Raw genomic sequence first — 27,403 nt, forward strand, 5'->3', positions numbered from 1 at the left:
CTGAATTTTTTTCTAAAGTGCTAAATGTCACTGTATTTATTATGAGAGGATTGTTAACATTGTTTTGAGGAGCCCAAGATTTACACCTAATGCCAGTTATAGCTGTACTGATAAAAATGTTTTTCATTGCAGTGTTTCTTCACTGGATATCCAAAGTAAAAGTAAAAGTAGTTCTGCATTGAGATTTGGATATTTCTGTGGCAGAAAAAGCACAGACTGTTCACTTCATAAACATTTACCAAGCATAGTCAATAATCTAGGCACTATTTTAATCATTGGGGATACAGCGGTGGGCAGAGCCAACAATGATTTGCACTGAAGAGTCTTACATTTTTTGGCCACTCTGCACATGGCTTGTGGGATCTCAGTTCCCCAGCCAAAGATTGAACCCAGGCCATAGCAGTGAAAGCTCAGAGTCCCAACCACTGGACCACCAGGGAATTCCAAAGAGTCATATTCTTGAGAAATATTCGCAGTTAGAGACAATACCTAGTTCACATCTGTATCCGTGATGTCTGTCATGGGGTCTGGCTTATCGTAGTTGCTTAATAAATGTTGGGGCTTCCTTGGTGGCTCAGCAGTAAAGAATCCACTGGCAGGAGATGCAGGTTCAATCCCTGGGTCAGAAAAACCCCTAAAGGAGGGCATGGCAACCCACTCTAGTATTCTTGCCTGGAAAATCCCATGGACAGAGGAGCCTGGTGGGCTACAGTCCATGGGGTCACAAAGACCTGGACATGACTGAAGTGACTGAGCACAGAAAGCATTGAGCTCATGACTGGCTGTAAAATAACGTGAGTTTCTGTGTGTATATAAGGAGCTGCATCCCTGTTCAAGGATGGGAATGACTAGTAGGTGGAAAGTGAAAAATTTTATCTCCTGGGAAGCAACATTTTAGATACCAAAGATCTGTACTATTAATAGGCATTCTGCTAAGTACATTAAATGCTGTTATCTCTTAAATCTTTGAAACCTGTCATACTGTACTATGACCATCTCCACTTTTGTGTTAGAAAACAGAGCCTAGGGATGGTGTTTAGTCTCTCAGTTGTGTCTGACTCTTTGCGACCCTATGGACTGTAGGCTCCATAGGAGTCCACCAGACTCCTCTGTCCATGGGATTTTCCAGACAAGAATACTGGAGTGAATTGCCATGCCCTCCTCCAGGGGATCTTCCTGACCTAGGAACTGAACCCAAGTCTCTTATGTCTTCTGCATTGACAGGTGAGTTCTTTACAATTATCCCTACCTGGGAAGCCCTGGTGGGATTCTGTAAACTCATAAAGCTAGGAAGTGATAGAGGTAGGATTTGAATCCAGGTCTATTTGTTTTTACTGTCTAAACTCACTGCTCTGATCTAGTTCCTTTTGAAATTATCTGAGAGATTTGAGTATAAACCATGAGCGACCACTGTGACAGGTATTTCTTAGGTACATTTGATAACTCTCAGGTCCATTTGCTGATACAAGTGTTTGGGTAGCAGTTGGGTGAAGAACCAAGAATCCCTGGATCTTGAATCATTATCAGTAAATTCAAGGTCCTCTGTCTAGGTATTAGAGGTAGGACTGTTAACTTGAAAAAGAGCAAGTTTCATGAACATGAGTTCTCTTTCTCTTCTTTACTCCTTTGAGGAAATAATATATCACTCTCTGTTTTACAAAGCACATTCACGCCCATTGTTGTGTTTCATCTTGGTGGTGGGCCCATCAGAGTTTTCCATTTTCCATTTGAACAGGTTTTGCGATTTACTCTCCAAGTCTGTAACTGGCAGAGTCAGAAGTCAAGCCCGCAGTCTTCTGATATCCAATTCCGTGCTTGGTTTACAATACCTTGACTCTCTCATTTAGGAAAGCTGCATATTTCAAATCTGTTGAAAACTTGACTTGTGTGTAAAGCTGTTTTGAATACTGACTAATTAAAGTGGCTCTATAAATATGCCCCAGGGTTTCTTGCTTATGAATGTCTTTGGATATTAAAATTCATGTTTGGCTTAATCCCTCATTAATCTGTCCTTTCACTTTCCTGAGCTATGTTCAAGAACAGCAAACGTTATCTGATCACATTATCTTGTAAATCTTCTTCTTGCAGCATTTTATTTTTCATGTCACTGTGCATAATTTTCTAGTCATAAACCTAAACCCAACTCCATGGAGTTTCGGTAGAAATAGCAATAAGTAGAAGGACACTAGTCATGACTGGATGCTGCATAGAATCAAGAAGCGAGATATTTCTCAGCATCTGAACGTCTGGACCAGGGCACGTGATGTCACCTGAATTGGCTTTTTCTCCCCCCTTCCTCCCCACCAATTACTTTAAAAAGTTGTTTAATGAAGTTTTATTGTCGTAGTTATTCTAGGAAAGACTTACTTCCATTACTGGGACTTCCTTGGCGGTCTAGTGGTTAAGACTCCGAGATTCCAATGCAGCGGACATGGGTTTGATCCCTGCTCAGGAACTGAGATCCCATGTGCCCTGGGACATAGCCTTTCCTCACTTTATCCGCTTAGATTGATGCTTGATGTCAAATGGTAAAACTTACCTATTGCCAGTTTAATTAAAACTCTTATCATAAATCTTCAACCTCTTCTTTACGTGACCCTGAAAGTTTTCTTTGCTCCCAGATCAACTCTTGGACATGAATGTGTTGCTTCCTACACACTTTTTTAATAGACCAAAGACTTTTCTGGAACTCTCTCTGTATTGACCTCAGTGGCTCATGTTCTTTTTTTATAATTATTTATTTATCTTTGCCTATGCTAGGTGGTTGTTGCTGTTGCATGGGCTTTCTCTAGTTGCAGCAAGCAGAGGCTACTCTCTAGTTGCCGTGCAAGGCCTTCTCATTGCTGTGGCTTCTCTTATGAAGCACAGATTGTAGAGTGCATAGGCTTCAGCAGTTACAGCTCAAAGGCTAGTTGCCCCAAGGACCTTAGTTCCCCAAACAGGAATTGAACCCGTGTCCCCTGAATTGGCAGGTGGATTCTTAACCACTGGACCACCAGGGAAGTTCCTTTTTTAATTTTTTTTTCAATCATTTCTTTATTGAAATAGTCCTGGAAATCTTGTCATATTTTTTGTTGTTGCTGCCTCTTGGTTCCTTGATGGCATTTTAGTCCAGATTGAGATCTGCCCATTTCCGATCCTGTTACGTTTCCCATTTGCAGTTCTCATTATAGAAGATTGAGACACAATTGATAATGGATTTTTAATTCACTCTAATTTTTACCTCATAATAGTGGAATAAAATATGCAGCATTGGAAGGCTACACCAAAGGTTCTGTCTCCTCTGCCTCTAAAATGATTCATGAAATCCGTTCACTTTCACCATCATCAAGGCCACTGCCTTCCCTTAGGTCATAATCATCCCTCGCCTTCTCAGGAGTGTCCTGTCTCTAGATACACACTCCATCTGCTCTCTGTTGTTGTTGCTCAGTCACTCAGCCATGCCTGATGTTTTGTGACCCCTTGGACTGCAGCATGCCAGACTTCCCTGTCCTTCACTCTTTCCCAGAGTTTGCTCAAACTCATGTTCATTGAGTCGTGATGCCATCCAACCATCTCATCCTCTGTCTCCCTCTCCGCCTCCTGCCCTCAACCTTTCCCAGCATCAGGGTCTTTTCCGGTGAGTCATCTCTTCGCATCAGGTAGCCATAGAATTGGAGCTTCAGCTTCAGCATCAGTCCTTCCAGTGAATATTCTGGGTAGATTTCCTGGGCTTCCCTGGTGGCTCAGCCTGTAAAGAATCCACCTGCAGTGTGAGAGACCTGGGTTCCATCCCTGGGTTGGGAAGATACCCTGGAGAAGGGAAAGGCTACCCACTCCAGTATTCTGGCCTGGAGAATTCCAAAGACTGTATAGTCTATGGGGTCGCAAAGAGTTGGACACGGTTGAGCGACTTTCACTTTCACTTTCCTGCTCTTTGGAAATTATCAAACCCCTCTTTAGCATAACATATCTGTGGCCCTGCACCCATCCTTTGATGGACTTCCTCATGCCTGTGGGATAAAGGCCTGTGGGAAGAATTGGTGGTGGGTAAAGCTTCCCCGGGGATGTGACTCCATCATGCCTGTGCACTCATGGCCATTAAAGTTTCCTTCAAAGTCAAGGTGATTTGTCCTTCCATCACTTAATAACAGTTCTTCTCACTCCTCCTCCAGGAATAAGAGCAGCTATGGTACTTCTTTCTTCTAGAAAGGGCTTATCAATTTATTTTCATTTGGTTATATCTCATTTTGCTCTCGGCTATCTTATAGTCTCAGAAATCTGTGATTTAGTAACATATTGGGCTCATTCTTAGCATTAGAGTATGAATGATAATCACATGATTTTTTTTTTTTTCATTCCAACCAGAAGCAGAAGGCTTCCTCCTGGTTTAAGAGTAGAACCATCATTTATGTCAACAAAACATGTTACTAGGACTTCCCTGGAGGTCCAGTGGTTAAGACCTCACCTTCCAATGCAGGGGGTGTGGGTTCAATCCCTGGTACAGGAAGATAAAACCCCACATTCCTCATGGCCAAACAACCAAAGCATAAAGCAGAAACAATATAGTAACAAATTTAATAAAGACTTGAAAAATGGTGCACATCAAAAAAATCTTTAAAAAGGAGCATGTTTCCTCACCCCAGAAACTTATTGTGTACCCCACTTCCAGGCAATATGCTCTCAGTCAAAAGTAACCAGTAGTTTTTATTTCTATCGCATAGATCAGCATTACCTGGTTTTGGATTTTATTATAAAAATGAATGTTGTGTACAGTAGATACTCTCTCTGTCTGGATTCTTTTACTCAGTTTTATCTGTATGACTCATCCATCCTACCTTTGGAAGTAGTTCATTTTTTTGTCATTGCCAAATACTATTCTGTTGTGGTAATTAACCACATTTATCATTTCTACTAAAATTGGACATTTCAGTGGATTTGGCTTTGAGTTATGAATAAAACTGCTATGAGTGTTCTTAGGCATGTGTTTTGGTGCATTTCTGTTGGTATGTGCTCAGGGGTTGAATTTCTAGGTCCTGGAATTTGCATATATGTGCAGGCTTAGTACAGTCTTGCTAGTTTTCCAAAGTGATTATACCAGTTTATACCTCCCCCAACCACAGTGGTGTGTGAGAATTCCAATTGCCCAACCTCCTCACTAGCACTTGGATTTTTCTCAGCCTTTCAAAATTTTAGCCACTCTGATGGTGTGTGCCTCATTGTGATTTAATTGGGATGTTCCTACCAACTTACTTGCCATTTTTGTATCTTCTTTGTGAAGTTTCTGTTCAGCTTATTTATTGACTTTTCTATTGGGTTGTCTTCTTATTGATTTGTAGGAGGTCCTCATATATTATGGATATCAGTTCTTTGTCAGATAAATGTATTATAAATATCTTCTGTTCTGTAGCTTTTTTATTCTCTTACTGGTACCTTATGATGAAAAGAAGTTTTTAATTTTAATGAGGTCTAACCTGTCCATTTTTCCCATCATAGTTAGTGCATTTATACCTATTTAAGAAAACTTTATCTCCCTGAGTTAATGGATCCCTCCCTAAAAAAAATAAAATAAAATCTTCTTGAACTATTGTTTAACCTATCATATTAAATCTGCAATCCGTTTGTAGTGGATCATTCATGTGGTATAAGTTATGGATCAGGGGTGCCTTATCTTCTTAGAGGGCTATCCAGCACTGTTTATGAAACAGATAACCCATCTCCACTGCATGGGAGGGTTCATTTGTCATAAGCTGCTGCTGCTGCTGCTAAGTCGCTTCAGCGGGCAGTTTTATACATGTGGGTCTATGTGGAAGATTCCAGATCTATTTGTGTATTCTTAGTCTATTTGTCCTATTTGTCTACTCTTGGGCCAGTACCGTGCTCTTTTCATTTCTGTAGCTTTCTAATATATCTTTCTGTTAGGGTGATTTCTCCAACTGAATTCATCAAGATTTGTCTTTTAAAGTTTTGGGTGGATTTTATCATTTACTTCTTTTCCTTAAGGAAAAAAACACCCTTTATTTAGTACTCTTACTTTCTAAGTGGATTTATGCCAAATGCTTCTCCATGTTCTAAATAAGGTGCCATTGCTTTTAAATCTGAAAATCGTTGTCGGTTCCTGAGAAATTCAGTTTTGTGAAATATATTGTATACGATTGTCCATAATTCACAAGTGGCTTCCTGTTAGAAATTCTATTTCTTTGAAGCATGCATTAAGCCTTCTTGGCAACAGACTTTGGCTCAAACTCTTTTGTTAGTTTTTTTTAAAGACATTATTTCTTTACAAGAGTGAGCCTTGGAAATGGAAATGGTGCCATGTTACATTCTAGACAAGTTTTGGTCGATTTTTACTACACATAACTGGTATTTTATGGAGCATGGGTGTTACCTTGTGATGTGACTGGAGACTGTGCTATAGGAAGCAGACAGCTTGTCATGATCAGGCTGTGGTCTCCTGGACATCTCAGCCAGACAGTCTTACAAAATCATCAGCATCCAAAGATGGGAAGATCTCAGAGGTCAGTGGAGGTGGTCAGTGGAGGCTTGAGGCTATAGAGGAAGTCAGGTCTGCAGCACCTGTCGCCAGGAGGCTGGGATGCCTAGCTTAAAGCTGGCTTAGCCAAGATCCTTATTCTTGCTGCCAAGAGGAAGTATCCTTAAGGAGCTAACTGCTTAGAAAGAACACAAAGCAAAACAGTCCTTTACAAGGAAGCCTTTATCTTCACTGCTGTTGATTACCATCTCTGTTTAATTTCTGTGCCCAAACACAGGTTGCTAGTTTCTTTAACAAAAATACTGAAAATATAGAGCCCAAGAAAAGAGAAATGAAACAAACAAACAAACAAAGCCCTCTATGTCTTTCTTCCTTGTCTTATGTTCGGTGGACTTTTCTCAGTGTGTGTGGCTATTCCTCTCTGGTTTCCATAGTCAGGAGACGAGGTCGGGCCCATCTTTGAGACTGGCATTGGATGGGCTCTGAACACGACCATCATTTCCTCACAGTGCCGTTGGCAGTTGGACAGACTCAGTATAATGCCCAGTCTCTTTTCAGAGGGTGAGGTCCCTACTTTATCTGTTTCACTACTGGGACCAGCGGGACTTTGGGTGGTTATCAAGTCATGCTTAATTATCCTCATTAGTAAATGTCTTTCAGTGCCCTTTTGGCCAGTGGGACTGGTTGCAGACACTGTATCCTTTTTAATGATCTTCGTATCTAGTTCCTTCCCTATCAGCATCACTAATAACATCAGGGTGAATGTACAGTATAGCCAACTGATAACTGACACTGCTTCTGGAACCGTCCCCTTTTAGCCCCAGGATGGAAAACAGTAAGTGGTAACTTCTTGCTCTTTAAAGCTTGGACTTAAAGCTTGTTGTTCTTATATTAAAGAACATAGTTGTTCTTAGATTAAACAAACTATAGTTGTTCTTATATTAAACATATACTGAATGTGTATTATAATACTCACAGTTGTTGTTTAGTTGCTCAGTCGTGTCTGACTCTTGCGACCCCACAGAGTGTAGCCCACCAAGCTCCTCTGTCCATGGGTTTTCCCAGGCAAGAATACTAGAGTTGGTTGCCATGCCCTCCTCTAGGGGATCTTTCCAACCCAGGGATCAAACCTATGTCTCTCGCACTGCAGGCGGATCCTTTACCCACTGAGCCACCTGGGAAGTCCATGAATAACTTAAGTACTTTTAAAAAGAATAAATGGGTTTGATGACCAACTGGAAAACTCTGCCCACCCTGATTGGATTCCTGAGGTTCAGTTCAGTTCAATTCAGCTGCTCAGTCATGTCCAACTCTTTGCGACCCCATGAACCGCAGCACTCCAGGCCTCCCTGTCCATCACCAACTCCCTGAGTCCACCCAAACCCATGTCCATTGAGTTGGTGATGCTATCCAGCCATCTCATCCTCTGTCGTTCCCTTCCCCTCCTGTCCTCAATCTTTCCCAGCATCAGGGTCTTTTCCAATGAGTCAGCTCTTCGCATCAGGTGGCCAAAGTATTGGAGTTTCAGCTTCAGCATCAGTCCTTCCAGTGAACATCCAGGACTGATCTCCTTTAGGATGGACTGGTTGGATCTCCTTGCAGTCCAAGGGACTCTCAAGAGTCTTGCCCACAGTAATAGATATAATGGTCATATGAGTTCAATTCACCCGTTCCAGTCCATCTTAGTTCACTGATTCCTAGAATGTTGATGTTCACTCTTGTCATCTCCTGTTTGACCACTTCCAATTTGCCCTGATTCATGGACCTAACATTCCAGGTTCCTATGCAATGTTGCTCTTTATAGCATCGAATCTTGCTTCTATCACCAGTCCAATTCACAACTGGGTGTTGTTTTTGCTTTGGCTGCATCCCTTCATTCTTTCTGTAGTTATTTCTCCACTGATCTCCAGGTTAGAGAATCTCTTCTGAGGTTCTGTGAGAGTAGTGTTTCTCACAGTAACTATGAAGCAGGTTCTAGATCCGTAGGATCCATCTCACTCATCCAGATGTGTCAGGAAGAAGGAGGTCTCTGGACACAGAGGAGATGCAGGAGGTCCAGCAGCTAAGAAAAATGGGACAGGGTGTGTCAGGCTCACCCAAATCCAGAGAGAGCAGCTCTCCCCTACCTGGTGTCCATACACCATGGGGATACTATAAAGTCTCCTTGATTGAGACCCAGACGTGCACGTGTGAGGCATCATATATCATTTCAGGATAAAAGGGCGTCATGACAGGAGCTCTTTTTAGTGGCCTGGATTCCGAAACCCAAGAGACTCAGTTGTGATTGCTGGGATTTCCCTGGTGGCCCAGCAGTTAAGACTTTGCCTTCCAATGTAGGGGGTGGGTGCAGGTTCAATCCCTGGCGGGGGAGCTATGATCCGGCATGTATTACGGCCAAAATCCCAAAACTTAAAACAGAAACAATATTGTAACAAATTCAATAAAGGCTTTTAAGATGGTCCATATACAAAAAAATAAAAGGTCGTTAAAAAAGATGTGATTGCCATATGAGTGTCAATTGAATTTTTTTCCCAGTGAAATTATTGTCTTGCGTGATTTCTAGGAATTAGGCTCAGTATTTCAGTAGATCAGATCCCCAGCAGCCCCATGACACCGAAAGCACTTTCAACAGAGTTGAAGCTCCTGAGATGGAGAAAGAACCCACAGTTCCTGTGACTCCAGGTTTGGCTTTGAGGAAGAGGGTCTCTTTGGAGTGATGACTTAGTTTCTCTTCTCATTGATCCTCCACCTTGCCTTTTAAACCACAGTAGAGTTGAACTTCCTGTACATCTAACCTGTGTCATGCTATTTCCCACTTTCATGGCTCAGTTCGAGGTCTTTCCCAGCCTAGCCAGCCACCAAGATTCCATCTCAGGACATCTTCTCTTGGGGTCCCAGGTTGAATCAAGTGGGTCTGCTCTGTACTCTAGCAGCATGCTCTGACTGCCTCTATTTTGGGATCTTATGTGCAGCACTGGTCCTGACCTTAAACCTCATGAGAGCAGGAAATTGTCACATTCATTTTTTATTCCACTATCTAAGACAATTGGCACCTGGCAGTCACTCATACATAGAATGTTTGTGCATTGGGCCCTCTTCTGGAATCTCTTAGTTTGTAAGTCTTTCTACAAGGTTCATTGAGCCATTGCAGCCTGATAGCTTTGCTCTCATTTTTTTGAAATCTCTCATGGCTTCAGGAAATGATGATCATGTTCATAAATACTTGTGATTCATTACATACTTGTTTATTACATATTCTGTGTCAGGCACTGGGCTCTGCTCTCAGCTGACGTGTCTTTTATAATCTTCCCAACAAACCTGTGCATTAGTCCAGTTTTCAAACCCAGGTCTGTGTGACTAGAGAGGCCCAGCTCTTGTGTGGGCTGGTATAGAGGTCAGATGAAAGATGTTTTATTTACTTTTGCTGGTCTATGGCAGGCAGATACTACTAGATAAAATCAATGAGGCTGAACACTTAGCCTCAACTTGTTAGATGACCACTGCTAATCTTGCCTTAGAACAGGCAAAGAGTAAGACCTAATTAATTCGTTAAGCATGGCTTGCAAAATGGAGCACATTTTGACATTGACAGACGTAGAATCTGGAGAAACAATATGAGCAGCCAAGTTATTAAGAGGTCTGAGGTACAGTCTGGGCAACAGGTACTAAAATCTAAAATCCAGGCTGGATGTCTAAACAGAAGAGTGAGGCACAGGTACAAGAGACCACTGGAGACCAAACCAGCCACTTGCCTGAGACCAGAGATCTCTGCTTGAGCCAAGATGGTCTCTAAAGTTTACCCTCCAGTCTCAGGAACTACCCCCAGTGTGGGCAACCAAGCCCGACCCTCTGACTCAAGCAGAGAATAGAACTGCTGTATTTGATCCTTTGAAATAACTGCTTTACAAAATCTTTCTGCTTTATAAGCAAACAGATGGCTGACTCTGGACATACCTATGGAGACCACTTTCAGCATTCTCATTGTTGGCTGAAGCACACTCTGTTAAATGTGTTCCCAAGTTATTCATCCATTTATACCCACCTGCAAACAGCAGAATATATTAGTTATTGAAAGAGTGACACTGATTTCACCAGAGGAAAGTTTCACCAGGAATTTGGGTTAGCACACTGCCATCCCTTTTTCATGCTATTTTCAAAAACCTTCCTGGCCAGGTGCCTCACAGTGGTGGGCTACAAACAACGTATGTTCTGAACTGGCTGATATCCATTCCCTACTTGGTACTCAGTATTTTTAATATGGACTTGATTTGCATGTGAATTTTTATTTGCTACCCTGATCACTTCACATAAATGAACATCATATTTTATGTAATTCATCTTAATATTCATTCTTCCTAACTATGTTTATCACATTTGGTTTAAGAAGTATGGAAAACTACCCAATGATAAAGTAGCAAAGATTTGTATGCCAAGTATGTGTTACCAGTGTACAAAAGCAAGCAAAAAGAAAACAGAAACCAAAACCTAAGATGCTAAGTGGTAAATATACCAAAGTTCTACCAATTGGCCCAATCTACCGACTATATATTTTTATAAGTTGTATTGGAACACAGCCTTGCACCAAGTCCATAGATTACATACTGTCTATGGATACTAATACACAGCAACAGCAGAGGTGAAGGATTGGGTTGGCAAAAAAGTTCATTCTGGGTTTTCCCATAAAATAGTACTGAAAAATCTGAACGAACTTTTTGGCCAACCCAATATTTTGACAGACACTCTATGGCCCCCAAAGCCCCAGATATTTACTGTTAAGTCATTGCAGAAAAAGCTGATCGCTGCTATAGACTTTTTCTGTTAATAAAGTCTTCATTCACATTTTTTGTCCAAAGGCTGACTACTCCGTAAGTTAGCACAGGAAATGTATGTAATCCACCTAAGTCCCTCAGTTAGATCAGAGAGAGCCAGGATTTGAATCTAGATTCTCTGGTTTTAGAATCCATTTTTTAAAGTCACGACATGAAGCTCCCTTTTCTGTACTGATTTTATGTTTACATTTATCTTAAAGGAAATTCCAAACCGATGTGACATAAACAAGTGAAGGACTTGGTTGCTCTGTCACCATCAGTTCAGTTCAGTCACTCAGTCATGTCGAACTCTTTGTGACCCCATGAACCACAGCACGCCAGGCCTCCCTGTCCATAACCAACTCCCGGAGTTTACCCAAACCCATGTCCATCGAGTCGGTGATACCATCCAGCCATCTCATCCTCTGTCGTCCCCTTCTCCTCCTGCCCCCAATCCTTCCTAGCATCAGGGTCTTTTCCAGTGAGTCAACTATTCACATGAGGTGGCCAAAGTATTGGAGTTTCAGCTTCAACATCAGTCCTTCCAATGAACACCCAGGACTGATCTCCTTAAGGATGGACTGGTTGGATCTCCTTGCAGTCCAAGGGACTCTCAACATTCTCTGTGGTATTCTCCAACACCACAGTTCAAAAGTATCAATTCTTCAGCGCTCAGCTTTCTTTATGGTCCAACTCTCACATCCATACGTGACTACTGGAAAAACCATAGCCTTGACTAGACAGACCTTTGTTGGCAATATCTCTGCTTTTTAATATGCCATCTAGGTTGGTCATAACTTTCCTTCTGTCACCATATTCCCAACCAAATATTGCCATTACTTCATTACCTATTTTTAGATATCCTCCAAGCTAGAATAATAGGTCCTGCTAAGATAGAATGACTTTGACCTTATCAGTGTGATGGCATTTTTGTTTTTTTTAAAGTTGGGGCTTGGGATAAAAATATTACTGAAGATGCATTTGGAAGGTTACACTTTTTCTCTCAAGACACACAGTGCTTGGAAGGGTTAAGAAAATACGTCCATGTATATAGGGCTGTCACTTGTCACTGAATGACATGGAAAGAATGGGAAATTAAAATATAGTATAATAATTAATCTCAAATTTCTGAAGAAACATCATCTTTCTGAAGCCCCTGTTGAAAGTGGAAATGAAAGTTGTTCAGTTGTGTCTGACTCTTTTTGACCCCATGGAATTCCATGGAATTCTCCAGACCAGAACACAGGAGTGGGTAGCCTTTCCCTTCTCCTGGGAATCTTCCCAACCCAGGGATCGAACCCAGGTCTCCCACATTGCAGGCGGATTCTTTACCAGCTGAGCCACAAGGGAAGCCCAAGAATAGTGGAGTAGGTAGCCTTTCCCATCTCCAGGGGATCTTCCCCACCCAGGAATCTAACCAGGGTCTCCTGCATTGCAGGAAGATTCTTTACCAACTGAGCTATGAGGGAAGCCCTCTACTCTGCTAGAAATGCACTGGTAGCCATATCCTCGTTTCTTTCAACAGCACCTCTTTCACAGCTTCATAACAGTTTTACCTATAAAGTTTTTATTATATTTATTTTTTAAATATAACCGTATATGCATATATATATATACTTTTGGCTGTGCCCCTTAGAGGGTGGGATCTTTATTCCCCAAAACGCACCTCCTGCATTGGAAATGCAGAGTCTTAACCAGTGGACACCAGAGTAGCATGAACAGTAAACCAAGGAAGCAGAAACAATGTGTTTAATGGAGGCTCACCTCCCTCCATTGTGGGGAGTGGAAAACTGGCTCTGCAGTGAGACAAACATGGATGAAAACTGAGAATGGGGAACCTTCATCTGTACATTAAATCTCCAAGTTATTTTATTTATGTTAGGCTTATCAGTTAAACCAGAAAAGATGTTAGCAATTTTTTTTTTGTTTTGGGGCCTTTCATAATCCATAGAATCCACTTAGTTTTCCACAGCAATTCACCTGTGTAGATAGTTACCATCAAAACCATATCTCACTGGGGAAGAAAATCAGGTTGTAATGTAATTGACATAAAGTTGCACAGGTATTTGACTTACCTCTCAGCAGCTGTATGGTAATGTGTTGACGCCTTATTGCTATTTTATTCAATTATTTTTAATGCCTGGAGCTATATAGGGTGAGGTGATAATGTTCTCCTTTTCTGTCTCCCGTTTCTTTTTGAGAGTTTCTTGCCTGTCCCATGGTCAGCTCTTTTCCGGGTAACCTTTTTTTTTTTCCCCTTGAGAATTTTGTCCATTTACTTTCATGTTAGTATTTTTATTTCTCTCAGTCTTGAAACATTCAAAATGTTTACCTTACCGGTTATCCATTTTAAATATAGCAAACCAACGAGGACCTACTGTCTAGCGCAGCGAACTCTGCTCAACATTATGTGGCAGCCTGGATGGGAGGGGAGAATGGATACGTATCTGTGTATGGCTGAGTCCCTTTGCTGTCCACTTGAGATACTCGCAACGTTGTTCATCAGCGATATACTCCAGTACAAAATAAAAAGTTTAATAAAAAAAAAAAATGTTGACCTTATATACTTGGGAATTTGAAAATTTACTTGCTACTGTAAAAGGAATATTTTCCACTTGAACTACCCCTTGCCTGGGATATAGCTAAACTGGCTCTTGTGTTCCACCCCCGGTTCTCACCCGTGGAGGCTGAGAAAGGATCGGGAACTTTGGCCCCTCCCCGTGCCTCACATGCCAGACTCTCAGACCCAAGTGAAGACTCATTTCTGACTAAAAGTCAGTGAGGCTTTAGCGAGCTATGCACAGATCAGAGTCCTAGGTCCCCGTGCCTTCTTGGCATGATTACCTTGAACTTCCCTTCTGGCTCTTAAAGCGCCTCATGTCCCACCCCGCTCAGCAGACTCTTCTATTCATTTCCTCAGTGGCCCAGACAACAAGATACAGCTTTTTATTTTTTTGCAGTCTAGTTGATTTACAATGTTGTGTTTAATTTCTCCTATATAGTAAAGTGACTCACTTTTATGTTCTTTCTCATATTCTTTTCCATGATGGTTTATTGCAAGATATTGAATATAGTTGCCTGTCTACACAGTAGGACCTTGTGGTTTATCCGTCCTGTAGAGAGTAGTTTGCATCTGCTAATCCTGAACTCGTCCCTCCCTCCCCCACCCTGCCCCCTTGGCCACCACAAGTCTGTTCTCTGTATCTGAAGATACAGCTTTTGTATGTGTTACTTTGCTTGCTCTGCTGGTCTCTGTTTGCCTCTTCCACACTGTCTAACTCAGTCCGAGACCTTGGGCAAATCATTGACCTCTCCAAGTTATAGGAATTAGTGGGACAGAACAGCAGGGTTTTGCTCAGAGTGTCTGAGGTATCCCGTGAGGAGGCACCTAAGGTAACTCCTGACCGATGATGGACACCAATGAAGGCTGATTTCCTGCTTTCACACTCTCAGAGCTGAAAATGGCATCAGACACCCAGTAGGCTCCCTTAGGATACTTGTGAATTGGTAAAGGAGTATTTCCATCACTCTGTAAAACACATAATTGCACAAGTCTGTAGTTTCTGCAGGTCATGGGACTTTCTAAAATTTTTGCCTGGGACTCCAGAATTTCACTTTATCTTGAAGCAGCATTTTACTCTATTTAAACATAACCAAATGCTTTAAGGTCAATTCCTGGTATCTTTTTCTGAACCAGTTATAAATCATTTCAAGTCAGGAGAATTTAATAAGAAAAGGCAGAACCAGAGTTTAAGCTGCTGACTAACTTCTTCCTGACTCTCCCAGAATTGTATCACCTTTAAGATATTTTAAATCTTAGACCCAAACAAAGTCTTTCAGTTACTTGCAATGTTAATATTGGAAAAACACTAATTCCATGCCTACTTTTCATGGGTGTATGTGCTTAGTCACCCAGTTGTGTCCAACTCTTTGTGACCCCATGGACTGTAGCCCACCAGGCTTCTCTGTCCATGGGGATTCTCCAGGCCAGAATACTGGAATGGGATGCCATACCCTCCTCCAGGGGATCTTCCCAATCCAGGAATCAAACCCAGGTCTCTAACATTGCAGGCAGATTCTTTACCATCTGAGCCACCAGGGAAGCCCATGAATACCAGAGTGGGTAGCCTATTCCCTCTCCAGGGAATCTTCCCAATCCAGGAATCAAACCGGGGTCTCCTGCATTGCAGGCAGATTCTTTACCAGCTGAGCTACCAGGGAAACCCCTACTTCTCGTGATCATTGACAAATAACACATTCCAAACATTAAGATTTTCTGTGGCCTTCATTTGAAAGTTAGATTTCTCAGGGAAAGTTGACGTTAAAAAGGTTGACAATCATAAGAGAATTTTCAGATCCACTTTTTCTCTAGAGACTCTTAGGAACCAAACAAAGATTTCTTCTGGGGCTGTGTCTTTATAATCTTCAGAAATAAGTCCATGAACCCAATGACCTTGAGAATGTCTCCAGTCTCCGCAATTCTCTTTATAATTTTTATCCTTCATGTTGTAATTTGTGTGTGTAAGTAAAGCATCATGAGATTATGAAGATGTATAATTTAAGAGGTTCACATAGACTGACCCCTTATCAAAAGGCTTAAAATTGTATCCTCAGGTCAGGACTCTGCCATATAGCACAGATGGATGTGGACAGAAAAATCCCATCCCTGTGTCCTGAGGACACTTCTGCCCACTTCATCCCACCATCAGATTTTTATATCCTGTATTTGAAATTGACAAGGCAAACCATCACAGAGAAAAGTTAAGCCACATGTTCTAAACTAGACTCTAGTTTCCTGTAAATCAGTGGTTTTGTGCCTCTTTTTATGATGTCAGTGTATCTGAGGAACATGACACGTTTGCATCATGGGAGATGGTACTCACCATGGCAATAAGTCTCAGCAGTGGGTCTTTCTCTTCCTTCCCCTGAAGAATTACTGCCATGGCATGTCATGTGATCCAAAGCAGCTTTCTTGATTTGGTTGCTCTTGTGCACATCCAGCTTGAATATCATCCCTGAGACTTTCATTCAACACATTTTCTAAAACTTTTATTTATTTATATATTTATTTATTTTATTTTTGGCTGCACTGAATCTTTGCTGCTGTACATGGTCTTTCTTAAGTTGGGGAGATCAGGAGCTGTTCTTCCTTGCAGTGGCATCTCTTGTTATAGAGCACAGCCTCTAGGCCCTCAGACTTCAGTGGTTGTAATGTGTGGGCTCAGAAGTTGTGGCACATGGGCTTAGTTGCTCTGCGGCATGTGGGATCTTCCTGGACCAGGGATTGAACCCGTGTCACCTGCATTGGCCGGAGGGTTCTTATCCGCTGACATTCTCAACACGTTTTTAATGAGCACTTTCTATGGGCCTGACATATTGACCACAGACATCTTGAAACTACCTGCTCTGGTTCTTAGGATAGTAGGAAAGGGCTGTCGAAAGTAAGAATCTATCAATGAACGTGCTGTTGTAGGTGTACACTAATAAGTGAAACAGACCAGGTAGACAGGCTGTCCCTGTCTGAAGAAGCTAGATACTCTCAGCTGTAACAAATAGCTGTGTCAGAAGTGAAGCCTGGTTTTATGCCAGATCTTCCTGTTTTCAGGTAAAATATCCCAACATCTATAGATTGACAACTTATTAGAAAACTTTTTCTGCACTGTCAACCAAACATAATGGATTTCTATTCGTCACTTTGGTATGGTGGGAGCTACATAAGAAATGAGGGTGGACAAGTTCTTTCCGTGTAAGAAATAGCACAGGCAAATCTCACCGCCTCTCATGTCTTCAGTTACGCCACAGAAATCACTCTGTATTCTTACATGGAATGATTATGATATACTGAGGACTGTCAAGAAATATGTCACCAGGTTAATGGCAACCCACTCCGGTATTCTTGCCTAGAGAATTCCATGGACAGAGGAGCCTGGTGGGCTACAGTCCATGGAGTCACAGAGAGTCAGACATGGCTGAGTGACTAACACTAAAGACGGTCCTTAAGCATAAGATTCAATTACTTAATTTCATGTAATTGAGACCTCTAATAAAGCATTTTACACTCTCAGTGTAAAAATATTTATTAACTGTCATCATCCATATACTTACAGTCTGTTTTCCCCTTTCTGCAAAAAGCTTCCATCAGAAGACACGCTTACTCATGGTTACCCCCTCTATTAAGTTTGGTAGTTATGTAGTTAAACATGGCATGGAAAACCATGCTTCTTCGCATGCAAGCATTCAGAATTCTCTAAATGAATCCCTCTTTCTATTCTGTGAAAAGCATTTTAACATTTCAAAGGCTTTCGCCTCTGTCGTGTCATTGTCTGCCTCTGCTTTCAGATATTCTATAAATAACTCATACATTCTATAAAATTTTAAATGGAGGCACATGTGTGCAAGATCAAGGTGTTTTCACTCAAGTTTTGTATGGATGCTTTGAAATATGCTCCCCTGACAGGAGACAGCATCCGCATGCCTTTGCTCACAATGTGGATTCCCCCAGAACGGTCTTTTCTCCTGAACCCACATGTCATTCAAGGTGCAAATCTGCTGTGTTCTTTCCTTTTCTGAGCATGTTATATTTGGCACTGTACCGAGTTTATACCCCACTCTGACTTGTCCTACTCTGTATACCTGCCTACCTCCTCCCGTGTCACCGTGTCCATCCCTCAGAGGAGGAGCTTTTTCTGAGTGCCTTCACTCATTAGCTTAGCTGACGCCCTTGGTAAGGAGTTGTTTAGGGGAGGGTAGTGTAGAATGAAGGCATCTCAACCGAGTTCAGTTTTATTTTTTTTTATTTTAATATATTTTTTAGATTATTTTTATGTGGACCATTTTTAAAGTCTTTAGTGAATTTGTTACAGCATTGCTTCTGCTTTATGTTTTGGGTTTTTTGGGCCATGAGGCATGTGGGATGTTAGCTCCCTGACCAAGGATTGAACTCACACCCCCTTCATTGAAAGGCAGAGTCTCAAGTATTGGACCACAAGGGAAGTTCCTAGTGTTCAGTTTTAGACTGACATTTTGAAATCGGCCACACCTAGTTCTGATGCTCATGTCGATAGGATAACAGCTGTGTGACCTTGTACATGTTACTCAGCCTTTCTGAGTCTGTTTCTTTATCTCAGATTATGATAATGAGAAGACACTTACAGGAGGCTGGTGTAGCACCTGGTACAGAGTGGGTTGAATATCAGTGACCCTTCCCCTCTTGTCTCCTCTGTTGTTTTAATCATTCCTCATATTCCTGCCCCTCCTCCCTCATCCATCCCAACCTTGTAGCTGGGACAAGAGCTAAACTTTGGAGTCTAATCTGTTTGAAGTCCTGGCATATCTCTGTGTCTTAGTAGATCTGGAGCCTTTGACAAATGACTTGAGTGATTTAGACTCAGTTTCCTCATTTCTTAAAAGAGGATAATAAAACTCAGTGTCACAGTGTTGTTCAGAGCATGAATGAGTGAACATATATAAAGGATCTTGAGCATTGCCAGAGCGTGGTAAATATTCAAGCTTTGAATGAATCAAAACCACTATAGAAATACTGTAAACAGTTTCGAGCTGGTTTTAGACAGAGATGAAGCCTGAACTAAAAAGAGTACCATAAAATCTGTACTTTCTGTAAATATCAACAGTGAATTAGATAATTTTGGTTAAGCTGGGGATGTGATGTTTCTTATTACCAGAATTTAGAGGTTTGAAAACTATAAAGTATTTGCCCAAACCTAAAATTTTGATACATTTCCACATTATACTTAGTGTCTTTATACATTCCTGTCTAGCTGGCTGATGCTAAAGCTGAAAATAGTTAAGGGTCCAACCAGTGCCCAGAGCATCCGTCTTCCCGAGTTCTTCTCTGCCTCTCAAAGTGGACAGGCTGTATTTCAAAGACATGCTCCCAGGAATGTTCTGGAAGAGAAGACACACTCCCTGTCCTCATACCTCTGAGCCAGAGGTTGGCAAGCTTTTTCTGTAAAGGGCTGAATAGTAAGGCTTCGGGGCCCATATATAGTCTCGGTAGGATACTCTTCTTGTTTGTTGTTACCACTGTTTTAAATAATCCTTTAAAAATGTCAAAGCCATTCTTTAAGAAAAAAGGCCACAGATCAGACTGGTCCCACCGATAATAGTGTCAGACTCTAGGCACTGAGGGGGCCTTCCAGGTGGCGCAGTGGTAAAAATTCTGTCTGCCGATGCAAGAGACACAGGAGATTCGGGTTAATCCCTGGGTTGGGAAGATCCCCTGGAGGAGGAAATGGCAACCTACTCCAGTATTCTTGCCTGAAAAATGCCATGGACAGAGGGGCCCGGCGGTCTACAGTCCCCCGGGTCGCAAAGAGGTAGACGCGACTGAGCATGCACACACTTCCTACAGACGTTTGAAGAGAAGAAAGAGTGGTCTTGAAATCTTGATGATATAACACTTTCCTTTAAGTAAAGGAAAATACACTTACAACAATTTTTTTTTTTTTTTTGTAGTATTAAAGCAATATAATATCGTAGGGGAGGAAAAAGTCTTCTCTATCCTCCTAGTGTCCCTGGCTTGGTCTGAAAATTAAACCAACAAAGACAGATTAACAGGAGAAGAACAAACACATTTGATGGAACTTTTACCTCCATGTGGAAATCTCCACAAGAGAATGCAGGCCCTGGAAGGAGTGACCCAACCGGGAGTGTTTATACCCTGTAGACGAAGAAACAGTAACTTTGTAGAGAATTAATAAGACAAAGGTCTTGGGCTTAGAGTAGTAAATGGTGAAGAAGTAACTAGGAAAATAAGGGTTAGTTTGAGAAAGTTTGCCATTTAAAAAATATTAATCATGTCATTTGCAGCAACATGGATTGTCATATTGAGTGAAGTAAGTTGGAGAAAGACAAATATCATTATGATATCGCTTATATGCTGCTGCTGCTGCTGCTGCTGCTGCTAAGTCGCTTCAGTCGTGTCCGATTCTGTGCGACCCCATAGACGGCAGCCCACCAGGCTCCGCCATCCCTGGGATTCTCCAGGCAAGAATACTGGAGTGGGTTGCCATTTCCTTCTCCAGTGCATGAAAGGGAAAAGTGAAAGTGAAGTCGCTCAGTCGTGTCCGACTCTCAGCGACCCCATGGACTGTAGCCTACCAGGCTTCTCCATCCATGGGATTTTCCAGGCAAGAGTACTGGAGTGGGGTGCCATTGCCTTCTCCGATTGCTTATATATGGGACATTAAAAAAGAGCACAAATGAACTTATCAACAAGACAGACATAGAGTTACAAATGTAGAAAACAAACCTGTGACTCTCAGGGGGTAAGAGCAGGGAGGGATAAATTGGGAGATTGGAGTTGACATATACACACTACTATATATAAAATAGATAACTAATAAGGACCGACTGTAGCTCACATAATGACCTATGTGAGAAAATAATCTAAAAAAGAGTGGATATATGTATATGTATAACTGATTCACTTTGCTGTACAGCAGAAACCAATACAACATTGTAAATCAACTATACTCCAATAAAATTTTTTTAAAAAATAATAGCATTTTATTATAACTAAATACACCCAAATATGACTGTTACATTGTGGAATTATAGATGAGATCACTTTCTCTTTATAATTTTTAATTTTCTGAGTTTTATATCATAAACACATAATTGTACTATCATTAAAAAAGGAAATTTCTTTGTACAGAGTTCTCAGTCCCAAATGCGAGTCTTTGGTAATGAGGATGGTTTTGTGACTTGTTTCAGAGAAGAAGGGTGAGATGGGGAGAGTCAGAGTGACTTTCCTGTTTCAGCTGTTTTTTAAAAGAGTGCTTGAGCTTCAGATATTTAATATGCCACGTTGCCATATCTGAGGGCAGCCTGTTCTGAACCTCATCAACATTTAATGAGCACTTTGCTTCTGTGGTACTACCGTATTTCCTAGTCGATTTTTTAGTCATTTTGTAGTGGGACCTCCTCTCACTGCTGTTTCCCATTGGAAGCTGATGAGGAACATAGGAAAGCAGATGGCGCACAGACTGTCAAAATGAAAAACACAGAAGAAAGAGCTGCGTGAAAGCAATATTTAATCATAACATGAAAAGCTCGTAGTGGCAACTTTTCCATTATGTTAAATTTCATTCATTTCTGTGCATTCTGGGTATGCATTTAAAAACAGAGGTTGTAAGTTTCCATCCTCATGCCCATCTCCCATGGGGTTTTGGCCTTGTCTCTTGCAGGACTATGATTTGAGCCAGCTCCAGCAGCCTGATACGGTGGAGCCAGATGCCATCAAGCCGGTTGGAATCCGACGGTTGGATGAGAGGCCCATCCATGCGGAGCCCCAGTATCCAGTTCGATCTGCAGCCCCACACCCAGGGGACATCGGGGATTTCATTAATGAGGTGCCGAGAGCGACTCTCTTTCTTTATAAGGGTGTTTATTGGATGCTAACAGTTAGTACTATTGAGGCTTCCCGGGTGGCTCAGTGGTAAAGAATTCACCTGCCAGTGAAGGAGATGCAAGTTTGGTCCCTGGATCAGGAAGATCCCCTGGAAGAGGAAATGGCAACCCACTCCAGTATTCTTGCCTGGAAAATCCCATGGACCGGGGAGCCTGATGTGCTATAGTTCCTAGGGTCACTAAGAGTCAGTCAGGACTGAAGCAACTGAGCACGCATGCCCCCAACAACTAGAGAATTCCATCAAATAAGATTAGCAGGAAGCGCAGCTAAATTAAATATTATGTAAGTGATTTAAATACTTGTCTAGTTGAGGAGTTTTAAGAGCTTCTGCAAGAGACAGGCTAATTCCTTGTTGAATATAACAGATAATGATTTCCACTGTCAAAATTATTATGGCATTCTTTTATTTCATTACTGACCAAGAGTTCTGCTACATTTAATCCTGAAGTTTTGAAGTCAAATGATTTAATACTGTTTCTTTTGATCATGTCTACAGTTTTACTGCAATTCTTCTTTGGAATTTTTATTGTTAGTTTAAGAGAATGATAGATATTGATATTGATTGAATATATGACAGGACTCATGTTCTCTGGCCGTGTCCTGGCATTCAGAAACAGCAAGACCAGGATTGGTCTCAGTGCCTTTCTCAGTGGAAAGCATCTGTTGTATATTATTGCCTTCAATCCTGTGCTGATAAGATTCATGTCCTGAAAATGAAAGGGTTAGTCGCTCAGTCGTGTCCGACTCTTTGCAACCCCATGGACTGTAGCTCACCAGGTCCTCTGTCCTTGGGATTCTCCAGGCCAGAATACTGGAGTGGGTTGCCATTCCCTACTCCAGGGGATCTTCCTGACTCAGGGATCAAACTTGGGTCTCCCACATTGCAGGCAGATTTTTTTTTTTTTTACCATCTGAGCCACCAGGGAAGCCCCATTTTGTAGACTTCCTTGAAACAATCGTAAATTACATCTACATAATCAATCTACCTTAGGTTTTTAGCTGCTCTTATAGTTTGCAGGAAAAGTTTTGAAACACAATTAGCTAATCTGTCTTTAAAATTTTCATTACTATCTATTCGTAAAATACATGCTGCTTTTTGAACATATCTATTCAATTCTGTTAAATAGTTAATAGGTTAATTTGTAGTAGACATGATTTAAAAGCTAACAGAAGGCAAAAACAGAGTGCAGGTAACTCCTTTATGTATAAAAATATCCCCTGACTTTTCCAGATTATTATACAGTATGCTTGGTTAGGGAAATTAGCAGGAATATACATACACACACACGTATATAACTAGATATTTTTGAATATGTAAGCATGCCTGATGAGTTTACTTCTAATTTAGCTTTCATCCTTATTATTTATTCCTGTGATTGTTGGATTTCAAGACACGGTGAATCTTCTAAATGTAGTTGTAGTCACTGGACTTTCATAAAGCAAGAATTCTGGCTTCAGTGAAATTCAACAAATACTCACCTGAAGATTTCCCTGAAGTATCACTGTTCTGTGGGACTCCTCCATTCCATTGGGACACTCCTCTTTTCTCAAGACAAAGTTCAAGCACTAAGGGTCATTTCTAAGGCTGTTTGTAATCTGTGTCCTGCCCTCCTTTCCATCCATATTCCCTTCTTGTGCTGTGGCCCCACCAAACTATTTGTAGTCCCTCAAAAGCATCACAGGCTTAAATATAAATTAACTTTTCAGACTGAGCAACTGAACAACAACTTTCACAACAGCAACAGCTTTTCCAAAGCCCTTCCTTCTTAACTATCAGGAGATACTCATTTAGCCTTCAGATGCAGCTCAAATATCCTCTTCTCTCTGAAGCTGTTATGATACCTTTGTGAAGGGTTATTATTAATACCAAGACGCTCCCTGGGTCATAGCCCTCCCATGGGGTGTAACTGTTGGTATTTCTTTCTCCTATGTCAGCGTGTCCATTCTCTCTGGGACGAGGGTTATTTTCTGACCTTCTTTGTGTAACCTAAGCATCTACTGTGTTGAGTATCTCCTAGATTCTGTTGTTTCAAGGAATTCAAGGACTGTGACAGGTGTGGGGCATGCACTATTTATTTATTTATTTTTGGCTGTGCTGGTTCTTCATTGCTGTGCAGCTTTTCTTCAGTTGCAGCGAGTAGGGGCTACCCTCTAGTTGTGCACCATGAACTATTTCAGTGGCTTCTCTTGTTGTGGAGCGTGGGCTCTAGGGCACTTGGGCTTCAGTAGTTGCAGCACACGGGCTTAGTTGCCCCACAGCATGTAGAAATCTTCCCAGACCAGGGATCGAACCTGTGTCCCGTGCATTGGCCGGCGGATTCTTAGCCACTGAGCCCCCAAGGATGTCCCCATTTTTGAAAAAATATGACTGGACTTCCTTCAGTAAAGAGAGGAGAGTATTTAGGTAATAAGGTTCAGTTACCCAACCGTTCTAATGGCACAGTAGGAAGAGGTACACGGTAGGAATTTCCATGTGGAAATCTCCTTTCCCAGGTACACAGTTTGAAAAGTGGCTGGAGATTATAACAAACGTGTGAATACCTAAATGAAAAAGTTTGTTCCGAACAACTAACTTTGCACATCAACTTCTGAAATACAGCCCATTCATAATTTGAAAATTGTCTGCCTTTGTTAGAAATGGCTCATTTGGCAGTCCTGTTGAGCTTGGTTTAGGATCATCCATTCAGCAGATAACTACCATCTAGCTACTGTGTACATCCAGTGCCAGTGATACATAGATAAGACAATAGAGGGCGAGGCTCTCGGTATGAGTTCCCCAAGTTGCTCCTAGCACAATCTCCATATCAGGCAAATATTCCAGAATCTGAATTCTCCCCTTGCCAGGCACAGGATGCCCTATTGGATCTGGTTCTTAACTTGGCAATCCAGCTTCATCTCAGGCCTCTCCCCCACTTGCATTCTACAGGCAGGCAACAGAGACCTCTACTTGTAGTTAGTTCCCTACCTCAGCTTGTAATTCCATGCCAATGCCAGGCCCCACACAGTTTTCCTGCCTGGAATGCCCTTTGCTCTTTTTCTATATATTAGTCCCTCTTTATCAGCCCATGAAGGGTCAGGCACACAGAGTACGGATGGGCGCCATCCAGCGGCATCCGCTTGTACCTACAGCTCACCTCCCTCCATTACTCCTATCCAAGCATCCCTTCTCATCCCTCAGGGCCCTCCGGTGGTCCAGGGGGAAGGGTGCATCCCTGGGGGACCCTTGTGGGCAAGCTGGTTTGGTGAGTACATGAATGGACAAAAGGACTGCTTTTGGAAATCATCCTCCAAATGACTGCTAAATCCTCAAAACTGAACGTGATTGTAAGGCAGAGAAATACGGAGGAGAAAGGGGAACCCAGAGTCTGTACCTAGAAATGCCCTACTTTTGGGCACAGAAAGAAGAAAGTCTAAGGCGTTTAAGGTGTCACAGAAAACAACTACAAAGTGGGTCCAGGGATGTGACGATCAGTTCTGTGAGAAAGTTCAGTGGAATCAAACCGTTAAAAGACCTGCCATATAACCCAGCAATCCCACTGCTGGGCATACACACTGAGGAAACCAGAATTGAAAGAGATGCGTGTACCCCAATGTTCATCACAGCACTGTTTACAATAGCCAGGACATGGAAGCAACCTAGATGTCCATCAGCAGACGAATGGATAAGGAAGCTGTGGTACATATACACAATGGAATATTACTCAGCCATTGAAAAAAATACATTTGAATCGGTTCTACTGAGATGGATGAAACTGGAGCCCATTATACAGAGTGAAGTAAGCCAGAAAGAAAAACACCAGTACAGTATACTAATGCATATATATGGAATTTGAAAGATGGTAACGATAACCCTATATGCGAGACAGAATAAGAGACACAGATGCATAGAACAGTCTTATGGACTCTGAGGGAGAAGGTGAGGGTGGGACGTTCTGGGAGAATAGCATTGAAACATGTATATTATCATATGTGAAACAGAACACCATTCCATGTTCGATGCATGAGACAAAGGCTCAGGGCTGGGGCAATGGGATGACCCAGAGGGATGGGATGGGGAGGGAGGTGGGTGGGGGGTCCAGGAAGGGGAACACATGTAAACCCATGGCTGATTCATGTCAACATATGGCAAAAACTACTACAATATTGTAAAGTAATTAGCCCCCAACTAAAATAAATTAAAAAATTAAAAAAAAAAAAAAAGACCTAAATCAAAGATAACATTCAAACTCACTATGTAGATTCTTCCATCTAACACACTCACTAAGACTTGTTCGGTATCTTTCTATAACTATACTGATAAAAATAAATACAGGTAAAGTTTTGAGTTGAAGGCACCTAGAAAGAACTTAAGCACGTTTTATAACTACATTTAAAATGCAAACATTTCTTTATCTCCAGGTTTTATTTGATTTAGCATAGTACTGAATGTTCCAAAGGAAGAAGGATATACTAGAGATTATAATTGGAGTGTTTTTATAGATGTAAAGAATAGGTAAGCTCATGAGAACAGTTTCTACTTTGTTTATTTAAATAGTGAATCTCAAAAATGATAACATTTCTATACTGGTGGATAGCGTAAAACAAATCACACATTTTGAGTTTCAAGCACAGAATTTCATTCTGTTTTGAGACTTTTAAATAAGGTCTTTGGAGGGTGAAAAGTTGAAACTAAAAGTAATTTAATCTCAGGCCAACAGTAGATGTTAGCATACCTCCAATAACTATATTAATTCTGTATATTTCTTTATCTCAGAAATATAAAAACCAAGGGCATATTTCTGTTAAAAGACCAACTTTCAATTAATATTATTTAAAAATGTATGGAAGGTACTCCTGGAATAACTTGTTTAAAACTACCAAAGTTTAAAATATTTGCCTTTTTTCTCCTAATAATTAAATTTAATATATTCTTTTAAACATATCTCTGTCCACTCTTACAAGAGTTAGGCGTTGAAGTTCAAATCCAGGTGCCTCCTTTAACAGCTCTGTTACCTTGTACAAGGTTAGGGTCCTTGGATATAATCACTTAGATTTCTAGTTTCCTTATTTATAAAATGGGGATAATAACAGACCCTCCTTTTAAGATTGCAGTGAGGATTAAATAATACAGTTCACATAAAGTGCTTAGTATAGTGACTGTAAAATCTCTTAATTACTATCAGTATCATATTATCATTACAAGTTACTATTCAGGAGTAAAAACTTTGTACTGCCCTTTAATTGTAAATAAAACAAGTAAAAAACTCTAGTTCCCAAAAAAAAAAAAAAAATGCTGAAGTAAAGTGAATTTTCCAGAAAAGGATGTTGTAATGTTGGTACTCATAAGTCACAGAATTTCACTGTCATGTGGTCATGATATACTTCTATATTTGCAGATATTTTGAACCTAAATCCTGGCTTCTTCTGAAAGGTATAAATATAAACATGAGCAAGGTGCCAAAGTGAGCAAATGAGGCCCAGGACAACAGTACAAATTACCATCTAGAATAGCTGTTGGATGTCAAGCAGCGTGTGCAGCATCTGAAATGAATACAGAACCACCTCAGCAGAAAGGGATGTCATGATCCAGTATAACCAAGTATGGCGATGGAAATAAAGAGGACCAGAGAGACCCCAGGAACTACTCTCAGCCACGGTTTGGGGAAGAATTCCAGGAAACAGAAGTGACATTTTTAATGGCCTTTAAGCAGA

The 27,403-nt window shown here is 41.3% G+C and overlaps 1 protein-coding gene across 4 annotated transcripts in view; it reads left to right on the forward strand.

Annotated features, from left to right (window-relative positions):
- CDH2 (cadherin 2) overlaps positions 1-27,403 on the forward strand; it is a 394,092-nt gene that overhangs the window by 358,549 nt on the left and 8,140 nt on the right. For all 4 annotated transcript variants that reach the window (XM_081563143.1, XM_081563142.1, XM_081563145.1 and 1 more), the window contains one exon: positions 21,489-21,653. In XM_081563143.1, coding sequence (XP_081419269.1) covers positions 21,489-21,653 — 165 coding nt within the window. The remainder of the gene's footprint in view (positions 1-21,488; positions 21,654-27,403) is intronic.

This window comes from Giraffa tippelskirchi, chromosome 14 (assembly GCF_054371585.1).
Source record: "Giraffa tippelskirchi isolate mGirTip1 chromosome 14, T2T-mGirTip1v1.2.pri, whole genome shotgun sequence".
NCBI classification, from domain to species: Eukaryota; Metazoa; Chordata; class Mammalia; order Artiodactyla; family Giraffidae; genus Giraffa; species Giraffa tippelskirchi.